Raw genomic sequence first — 12,283 nt, forward strand, 5'->3', positions numbered from 1 at the left:
TCCTAAACATATATGGACCCAATGCAGGAGCACCCAGATACATAAGGCAAGTTCTTAAGGACTTACAAAAGGACTTAGACTCCCACACAATAATAGTGGGAGACTTTAACACTCCACTGTCAATACTAGACAGATCTACCAGACAAAAAGTCAACAAGGATATCCAGGGCTTGAACTCAGACCTGGAGCAAGCAAACCTGATGGACATTTACAGAACTCTCCACCCCAAATCCACAGAATACACATTCTTCTCAGCACCACATCACACCTACTCTAAAATTGACCACATAATTGGAAGTAAAGCACTGCTCAACAAATGCAAAACAACTGAAATCATAACAAACAGCCTGTCAGACCATAGAGCAATCAAGTTAGAACTCAGAATTCAGAAACAGACCCAGAACCGCACAGCTTCATGGAAACTGAACAACTGGCTCTTGAATGTTGACTGGGTAAACAACGAAATGAAGGCAGAAATAAAGAAGTTCTTCGAAACCAATGAGAACGAAGACACAACGTGCCAGGACCTCTGGGACACATTTAAAGCAGTCTCTAGAGGAAAGTATATAGCAATAAGTGCCCATATGAGGAGAATGGAGAGATCCAAAATTGACACCCTATCGTCAAAATTGAAAGAGCTAGAGGAGCAAGATCAAAAAAACTCAAAACCCAGCAGAAGACAAGAAATAACTAAGATCAGAGCTGAGCTGAAGGAGATTGAGACACGAAAAACCCTTCAAAAAATCAATAAATCCAAGAGCTGGTTTTTTGAAAAGATCAACAAAATAGACAGACCACTAGCCAGATTGATTAAAAATAAAAGAGAGAACAACCAAATAGATGCAATAAAAAATGATAAAGGGGAAATCACCACAGATTCCACAGAAATTCAAACCATCATCAGAGAATATTACAAACAACTCTATGTGCATAAACTAGTAAACCTGGAAGAAATGGACAAATTCCTGGATTCCTGTGTCCTCCCAAGCCTAAACCAGGAGGAAGCTGAAACTATGAATAGACCAATAACAAGGTCTGAAGTTGAGGCAGCAATTAAGAGCCTACCACACAAAAAAAGCCCAGGTCCAGACGGGTTCACAGCCGAATTCTACTAGACACACAAGGAAGAGCTGGCACCATTTCTTCTAAAACTATTTCAAACAATCCAAAAAGAGGGAATCCTTCCCAAATCATTTTATGAGACCAATATTATCCTGATACCAAAACCGGGCAGAGACCCAACGAGAAAAGAAAACTTCAGGCCAATATCCATGATGAACATAGATGCAAAAATCTTCAATAAAATATTGGCAAGCCGATTGCAACAGCAAATCAAAAAACTTATTCATCATGATCAAGTAGGATTCATCCCGGGGATGCAAGGCTGGTTCAACATACGCAAGTCTATAAACGTAATTCACCACATAAACAGAACCAAAAACAAAAACCACATGATTATCTCAATTGACGCAGAGAAGGCATTTGACAAAATTCAACAGCCCTTTATGCTAAAAACCCTCAATAAACTCGGTATCGATGGAACGTATCTCAAAGTAATAAAAGCTATTTATGACAAACCAACAGCCAATATCATACTGAATGGGCAAAAACTGGAAGCATTCCCTTTGAAATCTGGCACTAGACAAGGATGCCCTCTTTCACCACTCCTATTCAATATAGTACTGGAAGTTCTAGCCAGAGCAATCAGGCAAGAAAAAGAAATAAAGGGTATTCAAATAGGAAAGGTGGAAGCCAAATTGTCTCTATTTGCAGATGACATGATAGTATACCTAGAAGACCCCATCACCTCAGCCCAAAAACTCCTGAAACTGATAAGCAACTTCAGCAAAGTCTCAGGATATAAAATCAATGTGCAAAAATCACAAGCATTCGTCTACACCAATAACAGACTTAAAGAAAGCCAAATCAAGAGCGAACTGCCATTCGCAATTGCTACAAAAAGAATAAAATACCTTGGAATACAACTCACAAGGAACGTAAAAGACCTCTTCAAGGAGAACTACAAACCACTGCTCAACGAAATCAGAGAGGACACAAACAGATGGAGAAACATTCCATGTTCATGGTTAGGAAGAATTAATATCGTGAAAATGGCTATACTGCCCAAAGTAATTTACAGAATCAACGCTATCCCCATCAAGCTACCATCGTCTTTCTTTACAGAACTGGAAAAAACCACCATGAACTTCATATGGAACCAAAAGAGAGCCCGCATAGCCAAGTCAATTCTAAGCAAAAAGAACACAGCGGGGGGCATCACACTACCGGATTTCAAACTATACTACAGGGCTACAGTAATCAAAACAGCACGGTACCGGTACCAAAACAGAGATATAGACCAATGGAACAAAACAGAGGCACCGGAGGCAACACAACATACATACAACTATACAATCTTTGATAAACCTGACAAAAACAAGCAATGGGGAAAGGATTCCATGTTTAACAAATGGTGTTGGGAAAACTGGCTAGCCACGTGCAGAAAGCAGAAACTGAACCCCTTCCTGACACCTTACACTAAAATTAACTCCAGATGGATTAAAGACTTAAACATAAGACCTGGCACCATAAAAACCCTAGAAGAAAATCTAGGCAAAACTATCCAGGACATAGGAATAGGCAAGGACTTCATGAACAAAACACCAAAAGCATTGGCAACAAAAGCCAAAATAGACAAATGGGACCTAATGAAACTCCACAGCTTCTGCACGGCAAAAGAAACAGTCACTAGAGTGGATCGGCAACCAACAGAATGGGAAAAAATTTTTGCAGTCTACCCATCTGACAAAGGGCTGATATCCAGAATTTACAAAGAACTCAAACGGATTTACAGGAAAAAAACAAACAAGCCCATTCAAAAGTGGGCAAAGGATATGAACAGATACTTTACGAAAGAAGACATATATGAGGCCAACAATCATATGAAAAAATGCTCATCGTCACTGATCATCAGAGAGATGCAAATCAAAACCACATTGAGATACCATCTCACACCAGTTAGAATGGCGATCATTAAAAAATCTGGAGACAACAGATGCTGGAGAGGATGTGGAGAAAAAGGAACACTTTTACACTGTTGGTGGGAGTGTAAATTAGTTCAACCATTGTGGAAGACGGTGTGGCGATTCCTCAAGGCCTTAGAAATAGAAATTCCATTTGACCCAGCAATCCCATTACTGGGTATATATCCAAAAGACTATAAATTGTTCTACTATAAGGACACATGTACACGAATGTTCATTGCAGCACTGTTTACAATAGCAAAGACCTGGAATCAACCCAAATACTCATTGATAATAGACTGGATTGGAAAAATGTGGCACATATACACCATGGAATATTATGCAGCAATCAGAAATGATGAGTTTGTGTCATTTGTAGGGACATGGATGAATCTGGAGAACATCATCCTCAGCAAACTGACACAAGAACAGAAAATGAAACACCGCATATTCTCACTCATAGGTGGGTGATGAAAAATGAGAACACATGGACACAGAAAGGGGAGTACTAAACACTGGGGTCTATTGGGGGGAAAAGGGGAGGGCCAGTGGGAGGGGGAGGTGGGGAGGGATAGCCTGGGGAGAAATGCCAAATGTGGGTGAAGGGGAGAAGAAAAGAAAGCACACTGCCATGTGTGTACCTACGCAACTGTCTTGCATGCTCTGCTCATGTACCCCAAAACCTATAATCCAATAAAAAATTAAAAAAAAAAATAAAATAAAATAGTATATTAAATAATGACTTAATAATTATTTTTTAATATATATTTTTTATTGTACTTTAGGTTCCAGGGTACATGTGCAGATAATGCAGGATTGTTGCATAGGTACATACATGACAATGTGGTTTGCTGCCTCCATCCCCCTGTCACCTCTATCTGGCATTTCTCCCCATGTTATCCCTCCTCAACCTCCCTACCCCTCACTGTCCCACCCCTAGTCCCTCCCAACAGAACCCAGTGTATAATGCTCCCCTCCCTGTGTCCATGTGTTCTCATTGTTCAACACCCGCCTATGAGCCAGAACATTCGGTGTTTGATTCTCTATTCTTGTGTCAGTTTGCTGAGAATGATGGTTTCCAGATTCGTCTATGTCCCTACAAAGGACATGAACTCATTGATAATAATTATTAATTATTAATATATCATTAATTAATACAAAAAATATATTATATATTATTAATTTATAATTAACAATAAATTCTAATAAAGTATATATTTTAATATACTAATTAATTATACATTCTAGTGAATTATATATTTTAATATATTAATTAATATTTTATAATTTGCATTCTATTATAATATAAATATATAGTATGATTATGTTTATAGTATATCATAATATAAAATTTATAACATATATAATACATTATTATGAATATATAATATATAATTATAACATTTTGATATATCATTTATAATAACTTAATATATTATAACATATAATATTAATATATAATATAACATAATGGTAAAAGTAGATCTAACGTTTGATCCAGCAATCTCACTACTGGGTATTTACCCAGAGGAAAATAAGTCATTTTATGAGAAAGACACTTGTACATGCATTTTTATAGCAGCACAATTTGCCATTGTAAAAATATGGACCCAGTCCAATTGTCCATCAATCAACAAGTGGATAAAGAAAATGGGGAATATATACATACTATAAAATACTACTCAGCCATGAAAGGGAAAGAAATAATGGTATTTGCAGCAACCTGGATGGAATTGGATGCCATTTTTCTAAGTGAAGTAATTCAGGAATGGAAAACCAAACATTGTTTATTCTCATTTATAAGTGGGAGCTAAGCTTGAGGATGCAAAGACATAAAAATGATATGATGTACTTTGGAGCTCTGGGGGAAGAGTGGGAAGTGGGTGAGGAATAAGAAGACTACACATTGGGTAGAGTGTACACTGCCTAGGTAATAGGTCCCCCAGAATCTCAGAAATTACCACTAAAGAACTTATCCATGTAACCAAACATCACCTGTTCCCCTAAAACTACTGAAATAAAACAAACAAACAAAACATGCTACCAGAGAAAATTACTTAACCACAACAGAAAATAGTAAGAAAGGAAGAAAGGAGAGGAGTTACAAAATCACCATAAAACAAGCAATAAAATGGCAGTAGTACATCCTTACTTATCACTAATAATACTGAATGTAAATGGACTCCATTCTCCAATTAAAAGGCATAAAGTGTCTGAATGGATAAAGAAACAAGACCCAACTATATGTTGCCTACAAGAAACTCACTCAACCTAAAGACACACACATAGACTGAAGGTAAATGGATAGAAAAAGATATTTCATGCAGCTGGAAACCAAAAAAGACAAGAGTACATTTTCTTATAACAGATGAAATATACTACAAATCAAAGATGGTATGAAAAGAAAGAAGATCACTACAAAAAATAAAGGGGTAAATTCAGCAAGAGGATATAACAGTCATAAATATTGCTGCATCCAACTGCAGAGCTCTCAAGTATGTAAAGTAAAAATTAATAGCTGTAAATAGATATCTTGCCATACAGTAATAGTAGGAGACTTCAACATCCCACTCTCAATAATGGACAGAAAACCAACACAGAAATGCCAGGATTAAACTATACTCTGGACTAAACAGGTCTAACTGACATTTACAGAACATTTCACCCAACTGCTGCAGAATACACATTTTTTTTTTTTGAGATGGAGTCTTGCTCTATCGCCAAGCTGGAGTGCTGTGGCTCAGTCTCAGCTCACTGCAACCTCTGCCTCCTGGATTCAAGCAATTCTTCCACCTCAGCCTCCTGAGTAGCTGGGACCACAGGCACATACCACCATACCCAGCTATTTTTTGCATTTTTTAGCAGAGATGGGGTTTCATCATGTTGGCCAGGATGGTCTTGATCTCTTGACCTTGTGATCTGCCTGCCTCAGCCTCCCAAAGTGCAATATGCATTCTTTTTATCAGCACCCCAGAACAGACCATATCTTAGGCTGGAAAACAAGTCTCAACAAATTCAAAAAGTAGAAAGCATATCAAGTATCTTTTCTTACCACAATGGAATAACACAATAACACTAGAAATCAATGAAAGAGGAACCTCGAAAATACACAAGTGCATGGCAATTAAGCAATACGCCTCTGAACAAACAGTGGGTCAATGAGAAATTAAGAAAATTAAGAGATTTTAAAAAGTGAAAATGAAAATACAACATACTGAAATATATGGGATTCAGCAAAAAAGCAAAAACAAAATCAAAATACACAAAATAGTACTAAGAGGAAAGTTTATAGCAGTAAACACGCATATCAAATAAATACATTGAGACCAGCCTGGTCACCATGATGAAACCCCATGTCTACTAAAAATCCAAAAAAATGGTGGCATGTGCCTGTAATCCCAGCTGCTCTGGAGGCTGAAGCAGGAGAATTGCTTGAACCCAGGAGGTGGAGGTCACCATTAGCCAAGATTGTACTCCAGCCTGGGCAACAGAGTGAGACTCCATCTAAAAAAAAAAAAAAAAATAGAAATACTGCAAATAACCAGCTAATGGTGCACCTCAGGGAACAAAAAAAATAAAGAACAAACCAAACCCCAAATTAGTAGATAAAAATAAATAATAAACCTTAGAGAAGAAATAAATTAAATTGAGACTTAAAAACTACAAAGGGGCAAGATCAAAAGTCGATTTTTTGAAAAGATAAACCAAATTGATAAACCTTTACCTGGACTACGTAAAAATAGAGAAAACCCAAGTAAATAAAATCGTAAATGAAAAAGGAGAGATAACAATATTTTCTGTAGAAAGACAACAAATCATTTAAAAATATTATGAGAAACTATACACCAACAATTTGAAAAACTTACAAGAAATTGGTATATTTCTTGTCATATACAATCAACCGACACTGAACCATGAAAAAGTAGAAAAGTTCAACAAATTAGAAACAACTCATATCAAAGCCATAATAATAATAATTTTTTAAATCTCTCACTAAAGAAAAGCCCAGAACCTGATGCTTCACTGCTGATTTCTACCAAACATTTAAAGAAGAACTAATGCTAATTCTATTCAAACCCTTTAAAAAGTTTGAAGAGAACACTTCTAAACTCATTTTATAGAGCCAACATTACCCTGATACAAAACCAACAAAAAAGAAGACTCTAGGCCAATGTCACTGATAAACAAAGATGTAAGAATCCTCACCAAAATATTGGCAAACTAAATTCAACAACACATTAAAAGATTTTTCACCACAATCAAGTTTATTCCAGGAGTGCGATGATGGTTTAACATAAGTAAATCAATAAAAAAGTGATACATTACATTAACAGAATCAAGAACAAATCATCTCAATAGATGCTAAAAAATCATTCAGGAAAATTCAACATCCTTTTATGATGAAAAGCCTCAACATCCTGGGTACAGAAGCAACATACTTCAACATAATAAAGACCATGCATGGCAAATCCAAAGCTAACATGATACTAAATGGGGAAAAATAGAAGACATTTCCTCTAAAATGTGGAACAAGACAAAGATGTTCACTTTCACCCCATTTATTCAACATAATACTGGAAGTCTCAGTCACAGAAATTAGGCAAGAGAAAGACATATGGGGCATTCTAGTTGAAAAGAAAGAGGTCAAATTAGCCTTCTTTGCAGACAATAAGGTTTTATAGTTATAAAATTCTAAAGACTCCACCAAAAAATGTAAAAACTAATAAACACATTCAATAAAGTTACAGATTACAAAATTAGCATATAAAAATAAGTAGCATTTATATATGCCAATAGCAAATAACCTGAAAAGGAAATCAAAAAAGCAATCCAATTGGCAATAGCTACAAAGAATATAAAATACAGGAATCAATTTAACCAAGAGGTGAAAGATGTATACAAAGAAAACTAAAACACTGATGAAAGAAATAGAAGAGGACACAAAAATAGAAATATTTCATGCTAATGGATTGACAGAATTAATATTGTTAAATGCCCAAATCAATTATCCAAAGCAATTTACAGATCCAATATAAACCCTATGAAAATACTAATTGCATTTTTCACAGAAATAGAAATAACAATCATAAATTTTAGATAGAACAACAGAAGGCCCCCAATAGTCAAAGATATTCTGAGCAAAAAAACAAAGCTGGAGGCACTCACGTTACCTGACTTCAAAATATACTACAAAATTATGGTAAGCAAATCAGCATGGTACTAAAACAGACACATAAACCAGTGGAACAAAATAGAGAACCCAGATACAAATCCATGCATTTATAGCCAAGCCACTCTTAACAAATACACCAAGGTCATACATTGGGAAAAGACAGTCTCTTCAATAAATGGCACTGGGAAAACTGAATAGCCATATGCACAAGAATGAAACTAGACTCCATCTCACACCATATTAAAAAATCAAATAAAAATGAATTAAATAAATGTAAGACCTGAGACTATAAAACTACTAAAAGAAAACATTTGGAAACACTCCAGGATATTGGTCTGAGCAAAGATTCTTGGGTAAGACCTCAAAAGCACAGGCCACCAAAGCAAAAATACAGACAAATAGGATTATATCTACCAAAAAAGCTTCTGGACAGCAAAGGAAAAATCAACAGAGTGAAGAGGCAACCAAAAAAGTGGGAGAAAATATTTTCAAATCATCCATCCAATCAACAAGTTAATAATCGAGTCATATAAAGAGCTCAGACAACACAATAGCAAGAGAACAACTAACCTGATTTTAAAAATTGTCAAAAGAACTGAATAGACATTTCTCAAAAGAAGACATACACATGGACAATAGATATATAAATAAATGCTCAACAACACTAATAATCAAGGAAACGTAACTAAAAAAGACAATGAGATATCATCACACTTCAGGCAGAATGGCTTTTATCAAAAAGACAGGAAATAATGGATACTGGCGAGGATATGAAGAAAGTAGAACCCTCACACACTATTGATGGGAATGCAAATTAGTATAATCATTATGGAAAACTGTAGGGAGGTTCCTCAAAAAACTAAAGATAGCATTATTATATGATTCAGTAATTCCACTTCTGAATATATATCGAAAAAAAGGAAAATCATGTATCAAAGTGATAGCTGCACCATGTTTATTGCAGCACTGTTTGTAATAGCCAAAATACGGAATCAGCCTACGTGTCCATCAATGAATGAATGGGTAAAGAAAATGTGGGCCGAGCACGGTGGCTAAGGCTGTAATCCCAGCACTTTGGGAGGCTGAGGCGGGTGGATCATGAGGTCAAGAGATTGAGACCATCCTGGTCAACATGGTGAAACCCCGTCTCTACTAAAAAAAATACAGAAAATTAGCTAGGCATGGTGGCATGTGCCTGTAATCCCAGCTACTCAGGAGGACGAGGCAGAATTGCTTGAACCCAGGAGGGTTGTGGTGAGCCAAGATCGTGCCATTGCACTCCAGCCTGGGTAACAAGAGCGAAACTCCATCTTGGACCAAAAAAAAAAAAAAAAAAAAAGAAAAGAAAAGAAAATGTGGTATATACACACACATTTTCAGCCATAAAAAATGGAATCCTATTATTTGTAGTAACATGATGGAACTGGAGGTCATTATGTTAAACAAAACAAGCCAAGCACAGAAAGACAGATATCCATGCTCTCATTCATATGTGGGAACTAAAATTGTTGAACCTGTGAAGATACAGAGTAGATTAGTGGTTTCCAGAGGCTGGGAAGGGTAAGGGAAAGGGAGGATAAAGAGAGGTTGATTGAGTACAAATACACAATTGTAAGAAATAAAACCTAGTGTTTGATAATCAATAAGGTGACTATAATCTATTTCAAAATAGCTAAAAGAGAATAATTCAGATGTTTCTGGTGTAATGAAAAGACAAATATTTGAGGTGACAGATACCCCAATTATACTAATTTGATCTTTATTAATTATATGAATGTACTTAATTATCACATATGCCTAGACAATATGTATATGTTATTTTCAATACAAAAATAAAATTTTAAAACAATATTAATTAAAAATAACAGTGAGATGCCACTTGTCAAATACTAAATTAGCAAAGTTATAAATGATGAAAGTATTTAGTGTCAGTGATTATTCAGTAAAATACTTTCTCATGGCTGGGTGCAGTGGCTCAAGCCTGTAATCCCAGCACTTTGGGAGACCGAGGTGGACGGATCACGAGGTCAAGAGATCGAGACCATCCTGGCCAACATGGTGAAATCTTGTCTCTACTAAAAATACAAAAAAAAAAAAAATTAGCTGGGCGTGGTAGTGCACGCCTGTAGTTCCAGTTATTCGGGAGGCTGAGGCAGGAGAATTGCTTGAACCTGGGAGGCGGGGGTTACAGTGAGCCGAGATCGGGCCACTGTACTCCAGCCTGGTGCCTGGCAACAGAGTGAGACTCTGTCTCAAAAAAAAAAAAAAATACATTCTCATTTATAACTTAGAGGAGTAAAATTTTTTATGGCTATTGGAAAGTCACTTTGCCAGATGGCGTTCATTGTGTTGTCACAGTAATTCCACTACAAGTTATTTCCAAAAAAAGGTTTAGTTTTATGCACTGTTTTGTCCACTCTATATATCATGATAAAACTATTTTTAAAATAATTATAAATATACAAATATAGATAAGATTCAAGGAACTTAGCCACCACACTAAAAAATAATGTAACGAAATTGGAAAATAATTATGGTTTACTGGGTTTGTAATGAAATTGTGGACAAAATATTTGACTGATTATTAGAAGAAATAATACTTTTTATTTTAGTCTTCTCTGCTTGGTGCCTCTGCCATGAACTAAATATAACTCTGAGGATGCAATAAGTGAGAATGTATATTCCAGTTTTCTTAATTTTGAGTCATATTTTATTTTATCTATTTCCCATTTGTGGATTTTGTATAAGAAGGTGAGACACATTTCCATTGAGGAGAATTTCTAAGTATTGGTGGGATTGCCTCATATTCCCACCCTCTCCATGGAATGAGGCCCCTGGAGTTGCACAGACCTGAGGTTCTTATCCCATGTGGATCCTCTGTCTTGAGGCAGGTCTCCATCTCATGGAATAAATTCTCCTCAAGAGAACCTCTTCTTCTAGATGAAACTGAAAATGGATGCTTCATGGTTAGGATTCAGATTCAAATGGCCTATCCCTTACATTAGGACAGTTAATGCTAAGGTTTGACACATATTAATCCCTCTGTGCTAAAATCCAATGGCCTTTTTGGCACCTACCCCTGCTAGTGTATTTTTAATATTTATTCTCCTTTTTTCTTGAACCACTGAAATTCCTCTACTTTTATTACCAAGTTCTTTACATAGTATTTACTATGTGCTGGTCATTTTTCATACAGATGATTAATTTATTTAACTGTCTTAACAACCTAATGAGTTAGTACTGTTACCTTTACAAATTAGGAAATTGGAGTTTGGGAAGGTAGTTTCTAGCCAAAGGCCACACAGCTAGTAAATTATATAAGTGGTGTTCAAACCCAGGACACCCTTGTTCTTAATCTTCCACTATGCTTCCACATTTTCTATTGGTTATTTCTGCAATCTAGATTCTAAACCAAAACATACAATTACCTTCCTTCCATCAGCTGAGATCTTTGCCTATCTGACTCATCATCTGTATTTCAGGCTACAGCTTCTAAAAGATTGCATTTGTATAAATGGGAATTGTGGATTGACTGATTCTTGATCATTCCACATGTGTCTGCATTTGACATGGTACTTTCCAATCCATCTCACTCAAGGTGGCCAGTGCATTTCTCCCTCTCTGCAGGAAGCCCCCATCCTGTGTGCCCTTGATCGCAGGTAACTCACATTTTATGCAATCCCAGTGGGGCTCTCACCTCTGTGGAGCAGATGTTTTTGTTTCTGAACTTGATACCATGTGAGAAATAGAATAAACAGAACCAGGAGAAGGAGCCCAAACACACTAGATAAAATAAGTGCTGAATGACCTGTATAGAAATTAAACATTGATAAGTATTAAACTAGTAAATATCAAGTGTGGGTTTATACACTGGAAAAAAACTGGTTCCCTAGTTCCTGAGAAGAATGATGGCTAAACGTTTCAACATATTCATGAACAGTACATAATCTCTGAGAGCTATTTTAGATGAAAACTATCTTGGAACAACTGAATCCAAATCTTTCCGTAATTCTATTGCCCAAAATTACTTCCAATTTTATACAAAAGACTCGATAATTAAACCTTTCCTCTTGCATTGCTTTCACTA

At 36.1% G+C, this 12,283-nt stretch overlaps 1 protein-coding gene across 1 annotated transcript in view; it reads right to left on the bottom strand.

The window, feature by feature from the left end:
* Positions 1-12,283, bottom strand: part of CD163L1 (CD163 molecule like 1) — a 106,173-nt gene that overhangs the window by 16,859 nt on the left and 77,031 nt on the right. The window contains exons 17-18 of the mRNA XM_002752290.6: positions 11,894-12,004; positions 11,047-11,142 (exon numbers count right to left, since the gene is read on the bottom strand). Coding sequence (XP_002752336.4) covers positions 11,047-11,142; positions 11,894-12,004 — 207 coding nt within the window. The remainder of the gene's footprint in view (positions 1-11,046; positions 11,143-11,893; positions 12,005-12,283) is intronic.

The sequence above is a fragment of the Callithrix jacchus genome, chromosome 9 (assembly GCF_049354715.1).
Source record: "Callithrix jacchus isolate 240 chromosome 9, calJac240_pri, whole genome shotgun sequence".
Lineage (NCBI taxonomy): Eukaryota > Metazoa > Chordata > Mammalia > Primates > Cebidae > Callithrix > Callithrix jacchus.